Source organism: Dromaius novaehollandiae, unplaced genomic scaffold, assembly GCF_036370855.1.
Source record: "Dromaius novaehollandiae isolate bDroNov1 unplaced genomic scaffold, bDroNov1.hap1 HAP1_SCAFFOLD_84, whole genome shotgun sequence".
Lineage (NCBI taxonomy): Eukaryota > Metazoa > Chordata > Aves > Casuariiformes > Dromaiidae > Dromaius > Dromaius novaehollandiae.
The window spans coordinates 146,437-170,828 of record NW_026991408.1 but is presented as its reverse complement, the minus strand read 5'-3'; the positions used below and the strand labels follow the sequence as shown (position 1 = coordinate 170,828).

Sequence of the window (24,392 nt, the reverse complement as noted above, 5' to 3'; positions counted from 1 at the left end):
ATTACCAAGAAGCTACACACAGCCTAGCTGCATCTCACTGCAGCTTTGCTTCTTCGTTACAGCAATGGTTTTATGCTAACGTTCCCAGATGCTTCCTACAAATGTTTCCTACAAAAATGCTTAACGTGACCTCCACTGTCAGCTGAAAAAAAATTGTGGTAATCATCTGTTTAAAGAAAAAGCTGGCTCTAAGTCACACTACACTTCCAGCTTTTTAAATACTCCAATTAATTCAAAAGACTGTTTCCTTTAGGTATGTCTGCTATGTTTATAAGCATGACAAACACTAGTCCATTATAATAAGATCTAGCTTTTGAGTCACATTTAGAGGATTAATTAGGTAGAAACATGAAGAAATTATGTAGATAAAGAATTTAGCTCTTTGCTGACAGTTCAAGCTCCTCGGAAAGCCTGGTCACAAAAGACAAGTGTCGACTCTTCTATCACCACTGCACAAACCAGTTCCCAGCAGGGGCAGTCCTACCACACGTGGAGAGTGTGAAATTGCTACCTGACAAAAAGTAGTGTGCTCCCTCATCCCCTCCTTTGAGGGCCATGTTTGCAGTCTGCTACGAGCATCGTGACACCAGTACTCAAATGCAGAAGCAGGGAGGAAAACAAAGACCAATCTCCTTGCCTTCAGTCAGGCGATTCTTCGCTCCAAACTCATCAGCACCATCGCATGCATCTCACATTGCAGGAGACACACTGACACGAGGCACCAGCCACACCTGTAACGTTCAGTCCTCCACGCACGCTGTTGTCTCCTGTAATTTTCTTTCAGTCCAGAGAACTAAACTGCAGGAGAAAGGTGATCTGTTATCTAACAAAGGCTCTCGGTCTACAGGTCAGAGGCCGTGCAGAGGATGCATTAGCTGGCTGAGTGAGAAGAGTCACTACCTCACAGACATTATTCCAAGCTGTTATACTTGTTTGCCCAGCTGTAAAAGCAGCGGGCAAGGATCCACATAAAAACTGGTGGACAGGTTGCTTTGCAAGGTGCTTGGCACCCCTCCACACAGCAATGCTCAATTAGTGGAAATCAGTGAGTACTACAGAGTGCCAGGAGAGAGTTACCTTGGAGAGGAAGGACATGACAAAGAAAGAAAAAAAAGCAGAAGAAAATGAGAGCTTGCTGTTGTGTTATTGACTTACTTGTTTCTCCAGCAAGAGGCAAGTAGATCAGGTCCCCAGGCCAGAAGTCAGGCGGGTAGCAGGTGTCTAGTGTTCAAGAAGAATAGATCTCTGGTACCTTCTTCCTGGCTTCTGCAACAGCTGCTTGAGGTGAAGCAGAATCAGTCCAGTTATCTACAGCAGCGTGTCAACCGCTGCCACATTTCCTCAGCTGTAGAGCAGGAGCCAGGGCATCCTGTTGACAGGGGACAAACAACAGGCATAGTCCTGGCGCAAGTCCTGAAGTTGTGTGCTAAACCTGAAGTACCCCGAGAGGATGACAGGGGACAGAGAGGACATCCAGATCCACTGGGCAGAGTAGGCTAGGTATACCCTGAAGTTCAGAACTGAACTGCCTGTGCACAGGCTGAAAATGCACCAGAAGAGAGATCCCTTTGTGAACGCCCTATAGGTCTGCTATTCTCTGCTCAAAAGACAGCATACAGCTAAATGGACAATAGGTCTGATGTGAGTATGACACTTCTTAAGTCCTCTCTCACCCACCAGGCTAAGAATCCAGGCTTTTGTAGCAGCTCCTGACTGTGCCAGAAGTAACCTGTGTTTGGCCAGATGACTCATTTCACCTGAGTGCCATGCCTCCGAAACTGAGGATCGCGTCCCTTTATGTGAAGGGTGAGGGACTTAGCATTACCAGTAAGCACACTCTGGATGGAAGGAACTAAAGAAGGATATAAGATTACATTTTTCAAGAACAGCATAAAGGCAGGAAACAAAAGCTCAGGGTTACTTTAAAAAGCTGAATTTTAATAGATGATTGGCAAGTTCACGGTATGACACAAGCTGTACAAAGCATTATTAAGAAGACTACAAGAGCATAAAAGAACAGACAATCCGTTAAAAGTTATTTGATCCCTAGGCTCAAGCCTGAAAGCATACGGTAGAACGGTAGCTTCCCCCTCTAGCAGAGGGCAGACGAACCACTGTGCAGGGTGGGTCTACACAGCTGGGCACTAATTTCATCTGACCGATTTAAGAAGTCAGAGGGGGACAGTTGCTAGTCCCATGTGCAAATCCTGCATAAGCAGGACCAGATTTCAGGTGAACTGTTTTTGAAGATGTGGCCTCACTAGATGGCAACACTGAGTTAATCAAGTTACTTTCATACACTTAGCACCGCAGTTTAGATATTCTGCTTTAGTCAAGCCAGACTAGACTGTGAGCACTTCGGTGACACTGTGATTTGCCCAGCAGTCATTTAAAAGTCCTCACTATCAGGAGGAGTTTTCCATTATCCCACATACCGTTTGGTCCAATGTTTTCAGAGTATATTGCTACCATGAGAAGCAGAAGGTTTTCCTAATCAAAAGTATGGGGATCCACAGAGTGGACACCACAGAGAAATTCATACATGTGACCCTAATACTCTAGTTCATGCAGGAGCATGGTGAAAGCCCAGTAGCTCGTACATGGCTCAATAAGATCCCTCTACTCTGCTCATACCTGTGAACAGAGATGACAAGCTAACTGGGCACGCAATATTCTGTGGAGAGGCCCGCTACCATTTCTAGGTCCAGGCCAAGTCAACTCACCATCTCGCTCCTCGAGTCAAGAGGCCAGAGAACGTCTTGTGCAAGAAGGCTGCTCCACTCATCTGCAGACTGCTGGCATAAGAGGTATTTACCAAGATCTCATTCTGGATGCAGATCGGAAGGAAGAAGAGGAAAAAAGGCGTCAAACTTCATTGGCTACAACCCTGGATGTACTCACCAGATCTCTGCAAGCACTGTAAGCTTGTGAGATTGCCACCAGGTAGCAACCCTGCTCTGAAAGAGCCGTGATAAGCTTTCTGCCGAAGACCGTGCTTTACAGAAACCCTGCAATACCTCAGAGACACACTGCTGTGCTTCAAAGAGAACATCACGGCTATTTGTGCAATGTCAGAAGCAAAACGTGCAGTGACTCGCTTGCGTGGCTATTCCTTAAAGGCGTTCAGCGATCCCAGTCCTTCCTCAAGGAAGATGGCATCAGCAGAGTCAGCGAGGCCGAACTTCACTGCGTGCCACTCCCACACGTCCGGTTAGCGTCCTCCTCCCCCCACCGTTTCTAGTCTGTATTAAATCTGTTGAAATGCACACGTGCCAACCGAGTCTCCAGAGCTGAGCGCTTGGTACGGAGCAGGAACAAGCTCCTACAAAGTTCCTACAAAAGCAGCAGTCTCCAGGGGCAGAAAGCAAGGCTTTCCCACTTGAGGCGCAAGCCCTCGCAAGCCAAGGCCTGCTCTCAGCTCCACCCTGCCCAGGCCTCTGGGCAGCAGCGCCCGCACGGAGGCGGCGGCACGCGGGGCACCGGGAAAGGCACGCCCAGGCACCGGCGGTGGGAAGGGGGCTCTCTCAAGGGACGCAGCGGCCACGCACGCTCGGGCAGCGCCTGGGAGACCTTTGCAGGGCACCTGAGGGGCCTCCAGCGTGGCACCAGCAGGCCCGCGCTGGCCTTGCGCCGCCCTCGCACCGCGGCTCCAGCGGGCACCGGGCCCTGCCGCCCCGGGCGCCGCCGCAGCTCCCATCGCCTCAGCACCCCGCCCTCGCCGGGGCCACGCGCGGGCGACCGGGCGCGACGCCACCGCCCCTTCCCGCCCGCGTCGCGCGCAGCGGCGCCAGGCCCGGCCCCGCCCCGCCCCGCCCCCGGGCGCCTGCGCGGCGCGGTGCGATGGCGCCGCACTACTGCGCCGTGTGCCGCCGCACCTCCTTCGCCGGCCGGCGGCACCTGTACAGCGCGACGCACCGGCAGCGCCTGCGGGAGGCGCTGGGCCGCCTGCAGGACAAGGTGAGCGCGGCGGGCGGCGGCGCGGGGGTGGGGGGCGGCCCCGGCATGGCGCGGCCCCGGCATGGCGGCTCCGTGTGCCCGCAGGTGGAGGCGGCGCGGGCGGCCATCGGCGGCGCGGCGGTGCGGCGCTGCGAGGCGGCGGAGCCCGAGCGGCGCGTGTGGTGCCTGTGCTGCGGGCGCGACGTGCCGCGCGACGGGCGGCGGGGCGGGCTGGCGGTGCCGCACGCCGCGCTGCTCCAGCACCTGGCCGGGTAGGACCGGGGGCGCGGGGCGGGGGGGGGGGGCACCGGGGCGGGCGGCGCTAACGGCTGTGTCGGCGCAGGCCCGAGCACCGCCGCGAGACGGCGCGCTTCTGGCGGGAGAACCGGGCCGAGGCGGCGCTGCGGCCGCGCTTCCTGGTGTCGGCCGAGGACTACGGGCGGTAGGTGCCGGGGGGGGGGGGGGGCGGCCCCCCCCCCCGCCGCCGCTCACCGCTGCTGCTGTCGGGCAGGTTCACCGAGTCGCTGGCGCGGGCCCTGGACGCCTACGAGGAGCGGGAGGACGAGAGCATCCGCCAGGTGGGCGCCGCGCGGCCCCGGCCCGCCCCGGCGCGGCCCCGGCGCTCCCTCACTGTGTCCGTCCCCCGCAGATGGCGGCCCGCATCCGGGACGCGGAGCGCCGGCGGCAGGAGACGGTGCGAGCCGCCCTCGAGGTTGGTGCCGCGCCCGCCGCTGAGCCGTATCCAGCCCTGGTTGCGCCCCTGCCCGGCCGCGCGCGGGGGGCCGCACCGCGCCTGCCCCTCGCGCCCCCGTCGACCCCGGGCGCTCGCGGGGTGGGGGGCTCTGCTGGGACACCAGAAATATTGTTCCTTTTTCCTAAATCAAACTCAGCCTCAGGCAGAGCCACAGCTGTGCGCCGGACCTTCTGTCTACGATTGCACCGTAGGACGTGACAGGTAAGAGGTTACGCTGCTGCCAGTCTCCTCCCCGGCTGCTGCTTTGTACTGCTCAAAACACTGGGCCACCCTGGGCAGCAGTGCTCCTTGCTCACCTCTGCTGTGGCTAGAGACGACACTGTCATCACCAGATCTTCCCTTCATTCAGACCCCTCACACCCACACTCTTCTAGACCACAGCAAGACACCTCTCTGCAGAGCGATTCCCCTCTCACCTATGAAGAGGTATGTAAGCACCAACAGCCACGAACAGCAAGCACCGTGACACCCTGTAAACAACGTTATCATTCCCAGAGAACCTTACCCCTTTTCCTTCTTACTGCCAAACTCTCCGGCCGCAAATACAGTACTACCACGGGCATGTTCACTCTTCACCTCTGCTCTTGAAACTTATAGACAACCGTTACCTGCCAAGCTTTGACAGAGCCCCTCACCTCTCGCACTCTTTTGGCTCCTGTATTCCAAGGGACATCTCTGGTGATGCAGAGCAGCCTGGCCCCAGTGGGATGCAGGAAGCTCCTGACTTGAATTGGATGGAACCAGGCCACCCTTTGACTTTTATTGGCCACCAGGTAGGGATGACCATTACCTAATTTTGCTAGTGAATATGATTATTTAAATAACTATGCAAATGGCATTAGCATGTGTTACAAAGCAAAACAAGGGGTTGCAGTCTCCCCACTGAATTTTGGTTGCTGCAAAAGGCAACTTCGCTGTTTCAGGCAAATGACTAGCTGAGAGTTTTAGCTGTGCCATGTTAACTTTTGTCTCACTAAGCAAACATTCTTAAAAACACACTGAAAACCATTCCGAAAAACACTCCTTAACAAAAGCAGAGAACTGCCTCCCTCTGCCTTTTTGCAAAAGAACTTGATACTGGAATTTCTACTCTTAGAAGCCTGGGGGGTTTTTTCCCACCATCTATCACAATCTCTTCTCTCTCATGTACTAGACTACACATAACATCATTCTTAAAAATATCCTCAAAAGCATCAATTTCTAATGGGTGTCTTATGTTTCTAATAACAGGAAACAGGAGAGAAAGGAAATATTCACACAGGTAATCTCTCCTGTTGCTTGACTCACCTTGTTACTATTCCACTGAAAACTCTTGGGTTGCAAATACAACAGGCAGAATTTAAAGCAATTTTAAAACAGTCACAGCGTAACCCAGAGGTGCTAAATCTTTTGCTAATATTTTGACATGCTAAAATAAAACATTCTGTATGAGGAGATCTCCTTTGGAGCTCTCAAGTGTAGGTGCTACTGCTGTGAGGAGTATGTGGTTTTGGGTGTGATCTATCATGGCTTTTACCAAGGCAAGCCTGCTGCTTTCTTTATGGAGTTCAGACAGATTGCCTGGCAGGGTGAGCTGCAGGTTCAGGGGAAGGGGATACTTTTTCCTATCTCAATTTATGCGTTTAGGTAACTTCAGGAGCTAAATGCATTTTCCCTATGACTTCTAGGAGCAAGACCTCCCTGGCTAATAAAGGAAGATGAGGAGGTTGGAAGTCAACAACAAATTGGACCATCATATGAGGAATTTCTCAAAGAGAGTGAGTGGCTCCCTTACATTCCAGTTAACTTTAAGTTCACTCCAGTGCTGCACTAAAGGAGCAAAAGCATTTTGACTGACAAACCTTCACTAAGCAAAATACTATTTTTTAGAGGAGAAGCAGAAGCTGAAAAAGCTCCCAGCAGATCGTGTCGGTGCCAACTTTGACCATACCTCTCAGACAGGCGACAGCTGGCTCCCTTCCTTTGGGCGGGTTTGGAACCAGGGCAGGAGGTGGCAGTCCAGGTGAGCGTCGGGATGGCAGACGGATGCTGAACTGAGGGTGTGCAGCGTCCTTCTATACACACTGCTAAAGGAGCGAGTTCTGCGATAGCAGCAACGGTGAGGAGACGTGTCTTACCGCAGCAGACAGGAGTTACTCCACTCAGTATTCAACCCAGGCAGAGCATCATTCTGTTCCTGGAACATCGCGCAAGTGACTTGCGAGATAAAGTAGCGCTGCTGCTGCAGAAATACCACACACAAAGGTGCCTGCCTCGGTGAGCGCGGCTAATGAGTCGGACCTGCATATTAGTGCCTATACACACACTCGTCCTGCTGGCAGCTCGTAGTCCACTCAGAATTTCTGTCAACTAGCTGAAAAGACTGTTAGGAAGCAGTTCACTGAAGTAACTGAATGAACTAATTGAGGAGCGCTTCTGTTCTAAAATGCTTTGCATACCACTGTTTTATTTGGTAGGCACGGCAGCTTTCATTACCACTTTGAAAAGGCTGTTGCATTCTTTTATCTATGCTTTCTTTTTCAGGCATCAATTTAGAGCTGAATCGGGGGAAAAGAAGAAAAAAAGGTGATCAGAAAAAGAGCACCAAAGAGACCAAGCTCCGACCCTTGTGAAAAGGTGGACCGTAGGTAGCTGCAGCTGTGTCATTGCTGCTGCTGCCAGGTTTGGCCCTATGTATCCACCTAGTCGCGTTCATTTCCCTGGAGGGCAGGCTGGCCAAAGGATAACCCTATGGGCCGAGCAGTTTTGCTGAAGGCTACTCTGCAAAGGGATGTTGCAGTAGATTTGTTCCCCCTGTAACGGGCATGTAATATGCATCCAGGTACTGCTGTTTCAAGTCATAAATTACACAAAGGCAAAACCTTCCAGCAAGGGAGGTCTCCTATTTGCTTTTCTGTCTTTATCAGGAAGTCTGGCTTATACACCATGTGGTGCCAGTGTCCTACATTGCTGTACAATATGGCATCTCTTTAAATAAACTTGTGAGAAATAAACTTTTTTTAAAAAATTACCTGTGTTAATAGGCCAATAGAAACTTGTTTTAGAGGCAGAGGCAGCACTCAGGGCAACTGATGCCATGCTGTATTACTTCCAATGCTTCGAAACATAACCTTTAGAGAAAAGAGTCTAGTTCTACCTCACCATTAAGGTGATCATAATCAGTACTCCACAGAAGAAAGGAGGCTTTAAAAACCGTCCCTATAGTCAGCTTTTCATCTTAATTTAAACAACATACTTACAGCCTTATTTAGAGCTGCTTACCTGTACTTGCCTACCTGATACTGACCTGACAGATGCTGTTTCCTTGTGTACACTGAAATGTGAGGGCACTGCTTGTTTAGATGGAGTTTAAATGAATAATCATAAATACTCCCACTAACACCTTCACCATCTAGAATGCAAGAAACCCAAAGTTTACTTTTTTTTTCCCCACTAGAAAAACTGAATACAGTTTATATTATTTTAGCACCTACTGATGTTAAAGTTCCTTCCAATTTTACAATATAAAAGAATGCCTACAGCACATTCCTAACAATGTATGAATGCTAAAAGCTTGACAAAAAACTGGCTGGTACAGGAAGATACCTGTGACCTATAGCAGGAATCCACTATCAGTGGGATACATAATAACGAATACATCAATAATGAAACATACACATTCTTGAAAAAGAAGCAAAAAAGTTATTTCAACAATTTTATTTGGCGTGTCTACATATGATAGATTGTTGAAGAGATCGCTGGAGAACCTGCAAAGTAAGAAGTACCAAATCAGACAGCTATTTCAACACAAAGCAAACGATCTGATAGCCTCTGAATGAGAACTCTTTCGGAGCGCCTTTCTGACAGCAGGTAGGACACAGGCCCGCATACCCAGCAGCCCATGGGGACCGAAGAGCACACTATGCTTTCCCCAGTGCGCAGGCAACAGGGGAATAGCAAGTTGCTTTTTAATTCTCAGAACTGATGTTTCCAGTAGCACCATCTAGGAAGCCACTCAGCATGAGCAGTGTTCTCTGAACAGGTGGGAGAGCTGGCCGATTCAGAGAACACTGGATCAGCAAATCCTGCTGTTACCGTACCTAGCAGTTTGCTGGCCACTGACAAAGCAAAACCCAACACCCCAGTGCAGCCTGTCGCCTCACCTTCCTATGCATCCTCCCCAGCAGCAGGCGCATCTCCACCTTTTGTGTTTCTGGTGTAGATCACTTGGGCTCGGTGCTTGGACACGAGCTTGATCAAACCTGTAAGAAGAGACAATGATTTGAGTGTGCATATACTGGAGGACACTGAGGATGCTGCGTTCCCACAGGCCATGGCTTGTGTCCCCACGTGGCAGATCTGACAGTGTGCAACAGAAGATACTAAGATACCTAATACCTACTATTAGAGACACTTAAACATCCGGTATCAACCCGACAGCCTGTCCAAGGCTCTGTCTAGAACACAGAAGTCCCGGAGTTAACAATACTTGGATACTGTCCGGGAGGTGGCCTGGTAGGCGTACTTGTACAAGGCTATTGCTCGAGTCCAGCAGCAGTTGAATTGCAGCCTGGCCTTTTGGCAGTACTTGCCTACTATAGCAATGCCACTAAATACAACACAGCTTTTATTTCAAAAGTGCTTCAAGGTAGGGAGCAGAGGCTAAGTGTTGTGACTTTTTCAAAAACATGCCAATTTGTGCACTTCGGATGCAGCAAGAAATCCTCTAAGCAAGTAAAGAAAAAAAAAAAAGCTTAATTTCAGCAGCCTGATGTTTTTCCACAATTTTGAGTATTTACCTTTGCTAAGCAGTTCCTGAAGAGCAGCTCTAGCCAGAGAACCCCGAATCTTCAGTCTTTCTGAGACAACTGCAGGTGTGATGAGCTTGTAGTTAGGTACTTCTTTACACAGTTTGTCATAGGTGGCCTTATCGAACAAGACAAGGTTGTTCAACTTGTCTCTAACTTTTCCCTTGGACCACTTCTACTTGAAAAGAGGAAAAACGTTAAGCCATCTTCTATGCAAGAAAAAACAGTTAAGTTTTGGTGTGTGCTAAGACCCGCACCATCAAATCTCCCCATATCACATCAGATTGGACGACTGAGCAGATGCACAAGATGGTCTCTGCAAATTTACACATATCAGATAGCAGCTACTGATTACTCAAGAAAAGGAGCAAAGCCTTTTATTGCTGTTTCAGGCTGTTACCTGCAATTTACTGACAGATGAAGAAACAGCTCCTCTGATAATGTGATAGCCCCCCTGCTGCCACAACACGTGGAGCACCCAGCCAGGCCGCTTGCTTAGAATCCCTTGTGCCCCAAGAGCCTCCGTAGAGCAGTCGGGCTGTCGCACCCCTTCACTCTGGCCAGGGCGCGGTCCCCAGCCCTGCTGCCCACCCAGGAGGCTGCGTGCCGGGCACCGGTGGGGCTGGGCCCCCCGCCGGCTTCACCCCCCGCCGAGCCCCGCGGGCTCCTACCTTCTTCTTAGCTTTGCCGCCGGACTTGTTGACGGGGTCCTTGTCCTTCTTGGCGGACTTGCCCGCGTCCTTCTTCTTCTTGTCGTCTTTAGGCGGCTGCAGGGGGGGCGGGTCAGTCAGCAGGGCACGGCCGCCCGCCCCCGGGGATAATCACCTCAGCGCCGGGGTGGCCCCGGCCCGCCCGCCCGGGGGTCGCCTCAGCGCCGGGGTGGTCCCGGCCCGCCGCCCGCCCGCCCGCCCGCCCGGGGACCGCCGCAGCCCCGGGGCAGCCCCAGCCCCCCGCAGGGTGCCGTCCCGCTCGGGGCACGGCCGCGCGCTCACCATGGTGCGGCGGCGGATGCTGCCCCTCCAAGATGTCGGCTGAGAAAGGAAGCGCCGCGCACGAGCAGCACGAGAAACCCCGTGCGGCGGCGGAACTTCCGGGGCGGGCGGGCGTCACTTCCGCGGGCCCGGCGGCGCCACTTCCGGGGCGGGCGGGCGTCACTTCCGCGGGGCCGGCGGCGCCATGGCCATCTTCAGCGTGTACGTGGTGAACAAGGCCGGCGGCCTCATCTACCAGCTGGACCACTACGCGCCGCGCGCCGACGCCGAGAAGACCTTCAGCTTCCCGCTGGACCTGGTGCTGCGCCTGCACGACGAGCGCGTCGTCGTCGCCTTCGGCCAGCGCGACGGCATCCGCGGTGCGCCCCGCCGCCGGGGGACGGAGGGAGGGCGTGTCGGAGGGAGGCCGGGGGTCCGGGCCTTGCTCACCGCCGCGCTGTCCCCGCAGTGGGCCACGCCGTGCTGGCCATCAACGGGGCCGAGGTGAACGGGCGCTACACGGCGGACGGGAAGGACGTGCTGGAGTTCCTGGGCAACGCCGCCAACTACCCGGTGTCCATCCGCTTCGGCCGCCACCGGCTCTCCTCCAACGAGAAGCTCATGCTGGCTTCCATGTTCCACTCGTAAGCGGGGCCAGCCGCGCCAGGGCGGGAGGGGCAGCGCCAGGGGAGCGGGCACCGCTGAGGGCTGTCTCCCTGCAGGCTCTTCGCCATCGGGTCGCAGCTGTCCCCTGAGCTGGGGAGCTCCGGGATCGAGATGCTGGAGACCGACACCTTCAAGCTGCACTGCTTCCAGACCCTGACAGGTACCTGGCCGTCACCCCTCCCCATCCTAGGGAAACACTCCCACCCGAAAGGCACCTCTGCCTCGCTGCAGCTGTCACCTGTATCCTCACGCTTGTGCCCCTGTGACTCTAGGGATCAAGTTCGTGGTACTTGCCGATCCGAGACAAGCTGGGATAGATTCCCTCTTGCGCAAGATCTATGAGATTTATTCTGACTTTGCTCTGAAGAATCCTTTCTACTCACTGGAAATGCCAATCAGGTAAGGAAGAAGCCCATATTCAGTATGAAACATAGCCTCAACATCGCTTCGGTTTTTGCCCGTGCAGTAACAAATGCTGACAGCTCTCAAGTAACTAAGATGATACAGCGGTCACAGAAGGGGAGAACACAGCACACTGCTGCAGGTGCAGGACACTGACGCTTAAAAATTGTTCCAGTACTGCTCTCTTGGAAAAATGGGAGGTGCTTTTCCTTGGTATGACCCCTCCAACCCTATCATAACCCTAGAGCCCATACAAGGGGCTTTAATACTTAAGAGCTGTCAAGTCGCTGCCTCTTGACTCAGGAAATCTCTCCTTGAAGGATGGAGAGCCGAAGGATGTATAGGTCCTGTCTTTGTTAGCCTGTTCTGCAGGTGAAGTCATCTCAATCTGATTTTCTGAATGTTTCAGATGCGAATTGTTTGATCAGAACTTGAAACTTGCTTTGGAGGTAGCAGAAAAAGCTGGACCGTTTGGGCCTGGATCATAGAACAACTTTTGCCTCCTGCACGAACTCCCTTCCCTAAAGGACGGAGCATCTCTCTTCCTCACCCGGCCTCTCCCAGAGTTCGATCCTCCACAGCAGGAACTGCATCCTCCCAAAACATGCTTCATATATCCTTTGTGTGACATTTACCTTAAACAGACTTGTTACTACTGTTTACCTTGGGCCACAGAAGCTTATTCTGTTATTGCAGCTTTGCAATTCCTAAATGAAGAAAGATAAGATGCAGTTCTGTGGCCTTACTGTAGTCATGTTTTGCTTCATAATTGTACATATGTATTTTTCCTGTATAGCTCTAACTTATGGTTTTGCAAAGGTTCTTTATGTAGAAATGATAAACATTCCTTAAAGAGGTGGATGGCTATTTGTTTTCTGTTGTCGGGGTAAATTTGCAGTAGCTCCCTGACAGTGCCTCGGGAGAATAATCCATTTTGGATGGTCCTGCTTTCACCATTCTCCATAGGACAACCAGAGCTCTTCTGATACTGCTTCATTTTTATTTCATAGGTGGTAGATCTTACAATTACGTACAAAATGCAATTTATGTCCATTGTCTTCATTAGGGCTATCTACTCGTGCATCTAATCCGTTCAGCAAAGTACCTGTGTAGAGGTTGTTCATGAGTTGAACTTCCTTCTTCCAGGAGCCTAAATCAATAAATCCTTCTGGAGAAATACAAGAATATTCAACAAAATCCCGATTAAAAACCTGAGGCTACTTATTGCAAAGAGAGCTGGGTTTGACTACTAAAGCTGCTTACTGTCAGCAGTAGCTTTATCAAGGCCTTCTCTCAGAGACAGCCCAAACTGAGATCCAGCTTTTGACTTCAAACATCCCAGACTACATGTCTTTTACTGAAAAATGCAAGCCAATGCTAGAAATACCAGGTTATGAAACCCAGCTGCAGAAGATGTGGGCCTGTGGCAGTTGCTGCTGCAATCCCTGCTGCTGTGTCAGTTTTCCTGGTTGATCTGCAGGCTGCTCGCTGCAAGCTGACTTGGCAGCAGCTGCCCACCTTGCAAATCATTAACACGGTGCGTGCAGATCACACCGGGCAGGAGCAGTTCGACAGATGGTGCTCCTCTAACTAAATGCTTTACCCTGAAGCGCCAGGAATTTCCGGGAAGCTTGCCTATTTCTAAGTGCTGCAGAGAGAACCATGTCACAGCAGCATGCGCAGTGATCTACAGCACATGCAGAGCAAAACGCCACCCTAGCTTGTACCAGCTAATCCTGGGTAAAGCTAACAGGACACTGCTCTGCGTCAGCTAAAAAGCAACACTCCAGTAATCGTTACTCACTCATCTGCCGCTGTTCCAGGGCAGAGAGATAGCAGGGAGCTCATACCTAAATAAACTAAGACAGCTGCACTTGGAGCAGCTAGGAGGGCTGAATGGAAGTAGCAAAGGCTCCCTTCAGGGCCCCTGAGCAGTGAGGCTGAACTGCCAGTTAATGGTTAAGACCAACAGCGAGGCAAAACTGACTGTGGCAGCAGCACCTGAAGCCAGTCAGTTTACAGTACTTTCAGTTTAGTAGCTCAGGCTGCGAAACCTGCTTACTTCACGAACAGTGCTGTGAAAAGGAAGTACAGTAAGATATCTGCAAATGTAAACTAGCCGAATTATCACATTTCTAGGAAAAGAGTGATCGATACCAGGAACTTTGTGCCTTCAGGCACATGACAGCGAATGAGAAATTGAGACATTTTTATCTAGGTTGCAGCAATAGGTAACACACTCCTAGGCCAGTTAATAAAAAAAAAAAAAGTAGTGCATCATTCACGTCAGTGTAGGGGCATCTTTTTCACCAAGCAGCTTATCTTCAGTCAGCCTTCTTGGGAATCCGACCCATCTTGGTGCGGATGTTCCGCAATAGGAAGAAGGCCACTGTGCTACCAATACAGGTGATTTCAGCTACCCAGAAGGCTGTGGCCCAGCTGTAGTGCTTGGCAATGGTACTGAATGGTAGTCCAGCCAGAAAACCCCCAACTGTAAGAAAGAAAGAAAAAAAAAAACAGTAGTAACACTTGAACTTCTCAATTTCATTTGCTAATACTGGTATTTGACCCATTTCTGCATTTATAAAAATTCCTCAGGCCTCATCTGAATTTAAAGTACTAGACAAAAAAGTGTAAGGTATATCAGGGAATATTTCTGAAGCTCCCAGGGCAGCGGATGTAGTGACTAATGCCTGAACTTTGCTTTGAGTAGACTGGTCTTTCAGAACACATAAACAAGCAGTCAGTGGCCACCCCTTTTCCTGGCTGCAGGAAAGCCATGTGGTAAAAACTGGTTCCTGTTAGTTTACAGGAAAACCATGTCCCATGTTTCTGCACTGTTTTACACACGCACCTATATATACACATATATTTTACAGGCTGCATGTAGGTTAGCGCAGCTGAGCGGGCTAGGTCACCCTATCCTGGACATCTCCAGTGGCACCCAGCTCTATCAGATGTTCTCTATAGTCTGTTAGGTACAGGGCTCTTGCTATAAGAAACATTAGATCCAGCACACATCACTGAGCAGCACTTTGCAGACCTTGCATTTGGGGAAGCCCAAGACTGAGGTTTAGTGCTAATGGGTCCAAAGCAGAAAAAGTCACCTGCAGCAGGAAGGGCATGTGGATACAGGCAAAATCCGACCCAGGCAGAGCTCGAGGGCTGGCTCCAAGCTTTGGCACCTTGCTGCTTGGGAATAACCTCGGTCACACTGGGTAATGGGGCTTTAGGGCAAGGACACCCTCTGAACTGCTTTGCATGTCCGGATTCAAACAAAATTGGGCCAACTCCTAACTATAAATGTAGGTCACATCTGTTTAGCCGAGCATTGGAAATGGCCTCCAAATCGTGAGTTTAAGATAGAAAAAGGTAATTGCATGTGTTTTAGCTTGTAAGAATCCACCTACTCAAATGCACTGAAAAGAATTCAGCTAACAATAGCAGGGAGCAAGTTTCTTAAAAGCCTTTCCGAGTGAAGTCTCAAAAGGCTACACAAGGGAAACACATGAGGCAGTCTGGCACACGTCCATACAGCCACCCTGTTAAGGGTAAAATCCATCTCTGTTGGGTCAGGCCACAGATCCCTCTAGCTATCCAGCAATGGCTGAGTACAGTAACCATGATGACAGGGTTCCTCCTGTCCAGTTATATCCTCACAACAGTCCATGATTTAAATCCTACCTCCTGAGCTGCAGGCTAGGGGAACAACCGTGAAAGGATCTGTCCTTTTGTACTTCAATCCTTTCGAATCTGTGTGTATATCTACAGTTTTCAAAGCCTCCTGCAGATAAGAAGCACCAAGTGCAGCCTAGAACCCTTCTTTGTGGGTTGCAGAATGAATCAGTAAGCACCAGATGTGGTGTTAGGGAGGTCCTGAATCCATCACCTTTAAGGCGCATGCACAGCTAACTGCAGAGCAGTAGCTATTGCTTCCACCTCCATTATCTGTCCCTGTTAGATGACTTCCCAGGAATCCCTTGGGGGCCAGACCATACTTCATCAAGAAGAAACATGGGTTTTGTTTGTTTTGGGGAAAAGGAAATGGGTGTTACTCACCATTGGCCATGAGAGCCACGATGGCATGGGAGGTACCGCACAGGTTGGGGGGGGCACTTTCATTGGCTATAACCCCAAAAAGGGCGATGGGTCCATACGAAGAAAACCCAAACACAGCTCCGAGAGTCAGTATCCACAGCTGCCAAAACAAGTAAGGCAAGATCAGAAATGGGATCTTTGCATCTTACTACCGTCAGTCATAATTGTACCTACGTATTTTTCCTGTATAGCTCTAACTTACGGTTTCACAAAGGTTTTTTATGTAGAATAAAGTCTTAAATGCCATGCACAGTACATGAAAAAATTCTGGACATTTTCTAGCTGATGCCAACTCCCTGGCCTGCAGAAAGAAGAGCTAACATCTGTGACAGACCCCACTGCCAGGTACATGCAAGCCCAGCGACATCTCCAACACGCCATCTCATTAGCCAGCACAAGCTCTCCTCTCTCCTACAGTTCTGACCTCTATACTGTTTACATGCAACATGCACTGTTTTGCAAAAAAGGACCAGAACTTGGAAGAGAGATGGGCAATGAGCTTGCGAAATGACAAAAGAGAGCTGTGAATCAATCACTTTTAAAAATGGTTCTGGAGGCAACTGACTAAAAGCCATTCTCATTTCAGACAAAAGCTACTGATCAAGACATCTTTATATGTGAGAAGCCACGATCTGATAGCTGCTTTGTTACTAAAAACACAGTTTGAACTTCACTGTTAGCTTACACTCTAAGAAAATTACCCGGCTCAGAATGTTTCAAACACTTGTGAAAGGACAAAGGATGAATAACTTGACATCTAGAGATTACAACATGCTTTATGAATAAGAAACATCACTTCGAAATGCCAAGGAGGGAGTAAATAGCATCTCATTTTCCAGATGAGAAATAGAGATGAAGAGGGAGGAAGGAGCTTGCCAAAATTAAGCAGGAAGACTGCTGCAGGAACAGGAGGAGTCCTCCCAGCTTCCAGTCTTGAGCCTCATGTACAAGGCCCTTTAACTGGCTACATTTTACCTGATGAACAAACATCCTCAAAACTTTTTACACAGAAAGTTACAAGTTTTAAATTCAGACTTTTTAAAGTTCAGCTAGTTTCATAAAATGAATTTAAGAAGAGGTTTCTTTAACAAGACTTATAGTAATCTTCTCAATGCCCTGGTTACAAGTTCTGTAGTGCTAACGAACCTTCCAGGATAGGAAAAGGACATGTCAGTGAAAGCAGAAACAGGCAGAGGGACAAAGAAATGCAAGGCAGAAACCTCATTTTCTTTTAGGCCTGTGAGATCAGCTAGAGGTTGCAAGGCTACAGTCCAGATGTTATTTTCCTGAAGAAGAAAAGAGGAAAAAGAAGAAGAGAAATTTTATTTGGTTAGCAATCATTAGGGAATGACGGACAGAAGCATGTCTATACCACAGCCCGTAACCGACAGCAACAGCAGTCTACCGCAGACAAAGTTAACCCACTTCTCTGTAGTGCAAACAAAGGAAGCGCAAACCTATTGTTCTGGGGGAGGGTGAAGAAAACAGCCACGCTTCCTATTACAAAATCCCTCACCATTAAAGAGCCAGCCCTACAACTTCTGCCTAATGAAGACGTTATCGCTTACAAATAGTCAGAATCCAAACACACCATTTCTTGACGTTTGACTTTAAAGTTGAAATGTAACTGATCCTGTTCTCTGCACAGCTTTTGCATCAGGGTGACTGTTCCCGCAGTTCCCCCTACGGAGACATGTCCTGCTCTTCCATCCTTCCACAAAGCCAATTCCTGCACTGCACACCCAGAACTACTGTTTGAGCTAGCATATGTTTTGGAAAGACAGCTGGCTTGCTTTAAAGCCACAAGTGATGGCAAATCACTAAATCTGTCAGAGAGCTATTCCAATATGTAAACATATTTATTATTAATAACCAGCATCCTGTTTCTAGGCTGGCTTCAGACTCTAGTCAGCTCTCATGCTTTTCTCTAGTGAAGCTTCAAAGCAGTGTTTATCAAAAGCTCTAACCAATGTCAAATTTGAACAGCCCGCTGACCAGCAGTCTTAGCAAAGATATCCTACCTTCCCCTGCAGAGGCAGATCTTGTCATAGCGTAACGTCATGACAGCGACAAAAACTGCCCAAAGCTGCTCACCACCAAAACGGATTTTTACATTTTTAATATCCCACACACACTTGAGAACACTAGCTTGTTCCTCTCCTCCTTTATCCTCTATACAAACATTCTCCTCTTTTTGTGAGACTGTTTTACAAGGCAGAAGGGAAAATATTATTGAAAATACAGAACTGAAATAATTAAAGGACAAGGCAGTGAGGAAAGTGTACAACTTTAAGTTACTTTTGGAGGAACTTATAACATTGGTTAGAGTTCAAGCCAGCAATGCAGTTTTAAGTTCTTCAGCTGCAGAAAGGTTCCCTATTCACAGGTTCTGACTAGATGATTCAGAGGCAAGATTACAAGAAAGTTTCATTAACTATAATCCAGATTACAAATTTATCTGGCAGGATATCTTGGAATGCTATAAACCCATGTACAAAAAGGTTTATAAAGTAAAGGTGAGCCTCCAAAACTCCCTATCATTAAAATTAACACTCAAGAATGCTTTCTTAATAGTTAGATCAAACTCTTTGAAAGAGGGGAGCTGCCCTTTCTATGCTGACTGGTAATAAGCATATTATCAGCCTTTCGATTAAAAAACCCCAACAAGCTCACCTTGCCATTCTACCATTTCTCTGCAGTTTCCCTGAAGCCACAAAGCAGCAACCCTCTCCCATGTCGACACCCCACAGGTACAGGAAGACCTGGCAGTGCCAGCACACAGGCTTCAGACGCTTGTGCGTGGATTACCTTGGGAGAGTCGCCTGTGACCGTGACCCGGAACAGATACATTGAAACGCACATTCCTGCCATCATGGAAAGCAGCAGCGCGTGCCGAGGATTCCCGTAGTTTGACAGACCTACCTGTAGGGCAGGAAGAAAAATGGTTAGAAACTGAAAGGGCTCCTACCAATTTATATGCATATTTATGCACATTCATATATGCAAAGCTGTCCATGCAGACGCAGCCCTGTCAGAAACAAAGATGGTGCAACAAAAGCACATCTTTAGCAAGACTTCTGACCTTGGTTTAAGGACTGCCTGCAGTCAGGAATCCACTGTGTTAAAAGGAAGCTCTTGCAGCGATTAGTGATACTTCTCTGTTATAAACTGTGCCTTATTTCTATCTTGAATCTGACTTCAGATCCAACCACTGGATTTCAATGGTTTTTTTCAGCCAGAAGAGAGCTGTCAACAACCAGATCTCTTCCAACAGAGAAATCTCTAGACCACATTAAAGTCAGAAAATCAAAGGGATCAAATGTCTTAAATCTCCCATCACAGAGTCATGTCATGACCCCTAACACTGGAGTGCCTATTTCTCAAAACCTCTGGAGTATTTAACAGTTGTTTGGGTGCACACAGCAGAAGTGGGTACAGCTCTGTTCCTCTCAACTGTATCACGCAGTGGCAACACCACCAAAGACTGAGCATAGCTGAGCACCTTAGTTAAACTGCTGAGCCGGGTCATGTCCCTTCCAACCCACCTCTGGCTGGAGGGAAAGAGATGGTCAGTTAAGAACAGTCTGATTTCCAAAAGTCTAGTTTCAAAGCAGGGTGGTTTACATGCAGAACTGCAACCCCAAGAAGAGCTTGGGAAGACAGAAGAAAGAAACATGATACTGCGAATAGCTATTTTCTTGCATGAGGCAGCAACTCCCTATCTACTCCCTTCTGGGTATCCTGAATCTCCAGAGCACCAAAAAGCAGCTCACGAGGGGAGCATTCTGCTTCGCTACTGTTGCGGGTATTAGAGAGGAAAAAAAAATCATCTTTAAGTGCTCACAAGGGAAGCCAAAAACCAATGTAAAATTTCTTGAAGCAGTTCAAATTGATGCTTTGTACCTGCCCAGCGCATCTGAGGCTCCAGATTACTTACTCTTGCTACTGCTCTGTCAGAAAGGTACCCAGCAGCAATGCTGCCCACCAGACCTCCAATCTCCAAGGCACTCATGTAGGAACTACCTGGAAAGCAGATGAAGCAAAGAACAGGCCGTCAGGTTTGGTCACAACAATCCGATACGTTTTATGTTTTCAGACTGACGCTGCCTCTGCTGTTCTAAGAACTGGATGCTGACTTTGGTTTGCTCTTTGCCAGTTGGCAGCTCAGGAGACGCACTGTCCCAGGACAGGCATACGCAGCAGCTTCATTAGTGAATTATTTCAACGCCTGCACGTATCTAAGCAGACAGGCAGAAGGCAGGCGAACAAGTCACTCAGATAGAGGTACCCATGTCCTCTTACTGTACCAGTCAAGTTCTGCAACATCCCCAGAACTGCAGCCACAAAGCTTAAAAATGCAGCTTTGCATCTTACCCACAAGCACAGACTGTCCCCTCTCCTGGATGAGGAAGAGCTGTCCCCAGTCTGTACAGCATGTTTTCACTCCAAAAACAACCAAGTAGCCTGTTGAGAGCACCCAGAGGTATGGTGAGAGCAGCAGCTCTGTCAGAGTGCTATTGTCCTCGGAGGACCCTGCAAGGAAGATCAGCAGGAGCGTTACGATTGCTCGGACACAGCCACAGAACCCCCCCAACGCGGTGGCAGCACGGAAAGATCTGCAAGCACAGTTCGTGCACAAGGACATCCTAACAGGAGGAGATATTCCTAGCTGCTGATAATGGATGGCTTTACCTTCCCCTAGTCCTGGGTTTGCTGTGATTTCAGAAACTTTTCTGTCAATTTATTTCATGTTCACCAGTGAGTTCAGAGGAACAATCCATATGCTACTCCCAGTAATTTTCTGCATCACGGCTGGCAATGAACCATTGACAAAGACTGTCAGAAAAATGACCTACTTCTCTAGATTTTGTTCCACCTTTTTTTTCCTCTTTTTAGCTCAGCCTGTGAGAGAAAGCACATATATCCAAGCAAAGATGCTGACTTTCAAGTATTACCTCGATTTTACATCAGTCTTGCAGAAACATCTAAAAAGCTATCCTGCCCCCCAAAAAACCACTCTGGGAGAACAATGTTGGTTTCTTATACTAAGAGGTCACGTTTAGTAGCACAGGTATCACTGGACAGTATAGAAGATGTGATGAGCTTCCATTAGCCTTTAAAATCCTACAGCAAACCCGTGTTGCAACTCTCCTCTACCTGTTTTGCTTTCAAAGCAGCATCACGTTCAGTGGGCTGAACAAACATTTACTAACTACGTGTTCTAGGTTAGGACAAAAAAACACTGAGCAGAGTCCACCGCAAGCCAGGGGTCAACAAAACCCGCAGCGGGGTGTGGGGAGAACTGCCTGTGCTCTAGCAACGCAGAAGAGAGGCAAGTCACGCCTGAGGAACCATTTCCTGCCGCTGCATTTTTCCCTCTCCCCAGTATCCCCATGGAGACCTCAGCTCACAATCTAAACAAACAGAACCCCCCCCAAAACAGGGAACTATTAAAATGAAGACATTATACAGACGGGGAGACAAAACAGGTGGCTACAAGCATCTTCATGATGCACACGTGGTCAGTGGCAGACCAAAGAACAGTACTGGGTGGAAGTCAGCCTCTTCCTCTGCTGCACTTCGCAGCGTGACAGTCTCACAAGCCAGCGCACCAGCCCTTTGCCACCAGATTACGCTGGAGTCTGAATATATGATTTCTCCTTAAATGCGACAGCTCAGCTGTTACCAAAAGAAAGCTGCTGAGAACAACCACTTGCACACATCCTGCTGAGAGCGCTTTCAGGAAGTGGAAAGGACTCAGATCTCAGTACACCGAGAGTGACACATCTGTACCACAATACAGACAGGAGGCACGGCACCTCCTCGTACGGGTGCCCCATTTACAACGAAGCCCAGTGCTCACCTTTCTTCCCTTTCTTGGTTCCTTGTTCAATGTTGGGTAGCCCAACATCCGACGGCTCATTTTTTATCAGGACAAGGCAAATAAAAGAGACAACCACGCAGATGAAGCCAGAGAAGGACAAAGTCGTACGCCAATCGTACTTCAGAGCCACGACAGCAGCAACAATGGGGCCTAAGCCCCCAGCCAAGTTCATGCTTGTAGACAGGATTGCCCACCAAGTCCCAAACTGGGACGGCTCAAACCACTGTGCAACAACAAGAAAAAGGGCATGAGGTCTGCGAAGAATTTGATGTGGCACCTGAAAATCCTCAGTAAAGGCCCATGCTGAGGGTTCTGGGCAGTTCAGACACAGATCTACAAAACTAGATAAAAAGTAAAGTGAGACTCTACTTATTCTTGCAGGAAACTCCAAACATTACATGAGTATCAATCATATGAGCTTAACAAGTGTTCATACTATGAGCCAACTCCAAATAATTTCCATTTACAGATGATGAAACCGAGACACGGGACGGGAGAGGCAAATCTAAGAGTGCACAGTTCTGCGTACTCACTTGCTAGGAACGGTTTCCTCCTGGAAACGTTTGCTGGCACCATACCATAGTGGATAAGCAGAGAGTCACAGCGTAACTTTAGGACTCACTGTTGCATGAAGCATCAGGCACGATCAGCTCTTTATTGCAATGTGTATTCCGAGCCAGGACCATTTGGGTTGTCATTGCTGACAGGAAAATATCAGAGGGCTAATGCAACTCAGAACTATGCCCTTGAATATTTTCAGTAAACACCGTACGTATCGTTTCCGTTATCCATAAACTTCCTTTAGGTGTACAAAATCATCTCAGAAAGTCTTTTTTTGCTGACTCCCCTCTGACTTGTAGGGTTAGATGCCTCATGGAAGAGCAATACAGCTGCTTATCTCCCCCTTTCCTGCACTCTTGGATTTTACATCCTCCCACGTTTTGCAGTCAGTCAAGAATATCACATTATTTTATCACAAGGGAACTCCCGCCAGGCTGGTGTGGAGGGTACACAGACTTTTCCATTGGATCGCTTGCTTTATGCTAAGCACAAGCTGTCTGGGTGCTCCTGGTGGGATCTGGAAGTGCCGAGATCTAGCTGTACACAGGTGAACTCCTTCCCTGAGGTCACAAAGCAGAAATCGGTCTGTGCTATTTAGATTGTCTCAACACCCAAACACCTACAGCTTAGAAGCTCATCTCATGCTGTTCCACGTTTTACTTGGTATCCTGTCTGAATAGGCTGCAATTTGTAACTCCTGCGCTCAGGGAGAGCGCGAACTGAATACTCCCTTTGCCAGCACTGGACAACTACAACAGCAAAGCGACTAGGAGACCTCCATCTTCCTGCTTAAAAGACTGGACTCCAACACCTGATGCTTCTCCTAACTGAGAAGGCCTACTCCCAGGAGACACCAGTCACCAAACCGAGCTAGAATCAAGGCACGCAGATGCAGGCACTGATGTGCTCTTTGATTCATTGCTAGGATAAACAGGGTCTGGTGCACGGAATCTCATTCCGAGGCAGAAGAAAGCACGGCTGGTGTTTCAGACCTCCCCAGCTCGGAGGAGGCAGGAATAGCTGTGAATTCCTCTGGCCTCAGGGCAAGCATTCCCGCAAGGCTCTGCGTACAGACCTGCCGCTGGGAGAGCTCAGAGCAAGAGCCGCAGTAAGCCCCCACCGCGCTTCCAGCACGTACTTACTTTTCGCAGCACCTTCGCACAGGGCGGCCACCCCAGCCCCTGCGCCAGCCCGTTCAGGAACCACAGCCCCGCGAAGGCCGTCACGGTGGAGCTCCAGGAGAAGGCCACGTTGACCAAGCCCACCATCAGCAGGCCGGAGGAGAAGAGCCAGCGGGCACTCATCTGATCGGACAGGACGCCGCTGATAAATTTGCTGATGGTGTAAGCCGCGGACTGGCTGCTGGTGATGAGACCTGCAGCAGGGCAGAGACGCATCAGGAACACAGTTAAAAGCAGCAAGATAAACGTGTCCTAGCAGAGGCGGTGCTACAATCTGCAGATCTGGTATCTGCACGAAGCAGCTATAAGGATTGTTATTTATTAGTGAAAGCTTTCGGGGCTTTTCTGATGCAGCTGCTGCAGGCGACAGGCAGCTTCAGCAGCCTGCGAGCTGGCGGCCCGCTGCTTGCGGACGCGGGCACTGGCCTTTACGGGGGAGCAGCAGCAGCAGCAGCAGCCGCGCCGGCCGGCCAGGGCTCCCCTCGCCCTCTGGGGCGCCAGCGCTGCCGCTCTCTGCGCGGCCACACACGCCGACCCAAACAAGCACGCGACCGACCGGTTTCGAGCCCGAGGCCTGCACCGTGCCGGCTGGTTTCAACGCGGTTTCCCTCGCCGCTCGCCTGCGGGACGGCTGTCACCCGGGAGCCCCGGGACTCACCCAGCTCGTCCTTGCCCAGCGGCACCTCGGCCATGACGGCGGGCATGACGAAGGAGAAGGTCTTGCGGTTGAAGTAGTAGAGCGTGTACCCGCCGAACATGGCGCCGAAGATCGCCGCCCGGTAGCAGCCGTAGCCGCCGCCCGCCATGGCGCCGCCGGGCCCCAGCGCAGCGCAGCGCAGCGCAGCCCGCGGCGGCGGCACCTGCCGGCGTGGCGCGGAGCAGCCCCGTGCGCGGCCGCGGCGGCACCGGGCGCCGGCAGGAAGCTGGCGGCCCGCGCGGGAGGAGCCTCCTCACCGCCCGCCCTCAGCGGCCCGTCCCTGCTTCACGGCAGCCCGTCCGGCGGCCTCCCGAGCGCTGGAGCCCCGGGCACAGGCGTCCCCTGCCGCCGACAGCTTCCACCTCCACAGACCCCGCACCCCTCAAAGCTGCACAGGGAAATCGCGCTTCAACAGATCCACCTAACACCGCTAAGAACACACAATCCTGGCACAA

At 50.1% G+C, this 24,392-nt stretch overlaps 5 protein-coding genes across 8 annotated transcripts in view; 2 read left to right on the top strand and 3 right to left on the bottom strand.

Annotated features, from left to right (window-relative positions):
* The window catches only part of LOC112991644 (BCL9 like), a 100,147-nt gene extending 97,316 nt beyond the window's left edge, over window positions 1–2,831 (bottom strand). For both annotated transcript variants that reach the window (XM_064504152.1, XM_064504154.1), the window contains exons 1-2: window positions 2,724–2,831; window positions 1,156–1,369 (exon numbers count right to left, since the gene is read on the bottom strand). The gene's annotated coding sequence lies outside the window, so the exon portion shown is untranslated. The remainder of the gene's footprint in view (window positions 1–1,155; window positions 1,370–2,723) is intronic.
* A 966-nt stretch (window positions 2,832–3,797) lies between these two features.
* On the top strand, window positions 3,798–7,697 carry CENATAC (centrosomal AT-AC splicing factor). Of its 2 annotated transcripts, none has more exons than XR_010386797.1 (11): window positions 3,798–3,957; window positions 4,042–4,208; window positions 4,280–4,378; window positions 4,448–4,514; window positions 4,586–4,648; window positions 4,827–4,891; window positions 5,358–5,463; window positions 5,921–5,951; window positions 6,358–6,447; window positions 6,560–6,788; window positions 7,214–7,697. XR_010386797.1 is itself a non-coding variant. In XM_064504158.1 (11 exons), exons 1-11 carry the CDS (start codon window positions 3,841–3,843, stop codon window positions 7,257–7,259), a joined length of 984 nt encoding a protein of 327 aa, XP_064360228.1. In that variant the 5' UTR covers window positions 3,799–3,840; the 3' UTR covers window positions 7,260–7,697. The 2 variants fall into 2 exon arrangements, 1 of the variants encoding a protein (XP_064360228.1); XM_064504158.1 differs by having other exon boundaries at window positions 3,799–3,957; window positions 6,560–6,692.
* Window positions 7,698–8,371: 674 nt separating this feature from the next.
* Window positions 8,372–10,610, bottom strand: LOC112991642 (small ribosomal subunit protein eS25). Its single transcript, XM_026114287.2, has 5 exons — window positions 10,470–10,610; window positions 10,149–10,244; window positions 9,469–9,652; window positions 8,833–8,931; window positions 8,372–8,436 (listed from the first exon to the last, which is right to left on the bottom strand). The coding sequence occupies exons 1-4, from the start codon at window positions 10,470–10,472 to the stop codon at window positions 8,837–8,839; spliced, it is 378 nt and encodes a 125-aa protein (XP_025970072.1). The 5' UTR covers window positions 10,473–10,610; the 3' UTR covers window positions 8,372–8,436; window positions 8,833–8,836.
* Window positions 10,598–12,373, top strand: LOC112991641 (trafficking protein particle complex subunit 4). The gene is made up of 5 exons (XM_026114285.2): window positions 10,598–10,828; window positions 10,918–11,092; window positions 11,171–11,274; window positions 11,387–11,513; window positions 11,926–12,373. The coding sequence occupies exons 1-5, from the start codon at window positions 10,654–10,656 to the stop codon at window positions 12,002–12,004; spliced, it is 660 nt and encodes a 219-aa protein (XP_025970070.1). The 5' UTR covers window positions 10,598–10,653; the 3' UTR covers window positions 12,005–12,373.
* Window positions 12,374–13,708: 1,335 nt separating this feature from the next.
* Window positions 13,709–24,186, bottom strand: LOC135326270 (glucose-6-phosphate exchanger SLC37A4-like). Of its 2 annotated transcripts, XM_064504157.1 has the most exons (9): window positions 23,899–24,185; window positions 23,202–23,434; window positions 21,478–21,721; window positions 19,989–20,147; window positions 19,552–19,637; window positions 18,423–18,536; window positions 16,835–16,900; window positions 15,576–15,714; window positions 13,709–14,007 (listed from the first exon to the last, which is right to left on the bottom strand). In XM_064504157.1, exons 1-9 carry the CDS (start codon window positions 24,044–24,046, stop codon window positions 13,841–13,843), a joined length of 1,356 nt encoding a protein of 451 aa, XP_064360227.1. In that variant the 5' UTR covers window positions 24,047–24,185; the 3' UTR covers window positions 13,709–13,840. The 2 variants fall into 2 exon arrangements, with proteins under 2 accessions (XP_064360227.1, XP_064360226.1); XM_064504156.1 differs by lacking the exon at window positions 16,835–16,900 and having other exon boundaries at window positions 23,899–24,186.
* Window positions 24,187–24,392: the final 206 nt, after the last annotated feature.

Bases quoted from the DNA above. Each gene is read 5' to 3' on its own strand.
- LOC135326270 (XM_064504157.1), bottom strand. From the start codon at position 24,046: ATGGCGGGCGGCGGCTACGGCTGCTACCGGGCGGCGATCTTCGGCGCC. The intron at 19,638-19,988 runs GTAAGATGCAAA...TCTGCTTTCCAG, and splicing joins GGGACAGTCTGTGCTTGTGG to GTAGTTCCTACATGAGTGCC. The intron at 18,537-19,551 runs GTAAGTAATCTG...CCTGCCCTACAG, and splicing joins CTGACAGAGCAGTAGCAAGA to GTAGGTCTGTCAAACTACGG.
- LOC112991641 (XM_026114285.2), top strand. From the start codon at position 10,654: ATGGCCATCTTCAGCGTGTACGTGGTGAACAAGGCCGGCGGCCTCATC. The intron at 10,829-10,917 runs GTGCGCCCCGCC...CTGTCCCCGCAG, and splicing joins CCAGCGCGACGGCATCCGCG to TGGGCCACGCCGTGCTGGCC. The intron at 11,514-11,925 runs GTAAGGAAGAAG...TGAATGTTTCAG, and splicing joins TCACTGGAAATGCCAATCAG to ATGCGAATTGTTTGATCAGA.
- LOC112991642 (XM_026114287.2), bottom strand. The intron at 9,653-10,148 runs GTAGGAGCCCGC...CTTTTCAAGTAG, and splicing joins GCGGCAAAGCTAAGAAGAAG to AAGTGGTCCAAGGGAAAAGT. The intron at 8,932-9,468 runs GTAAATACTCAA...CTCTTCTTACAG, and splicing joins TCAGGAACTGCTTAGCAAAG to GTTTGATCAAGCTCGTGTCC.
- CENATAC (XM_064504158.1), top strand. From the start codon at position 3,841: ATGGCGCCGCACTACTGCGCCGTGTGCCGCCGCACCTCCTTCGCCGGC. The intron at 4,379-4,447 runs GTAGGTGCCGGG...GCTGTCGGGCAG, and splicing joins TCGGCCGAGGACTACGGGCG to GTTCACCGAGTCGCTGGCGC. The intron at 5,952-6,357 runs GTAATCTCTCCT...TATGACTTCTAG, and splicing joins GAAAGGAAATATTCACACAG to GAGCAAGACCTCCCTGGCTA.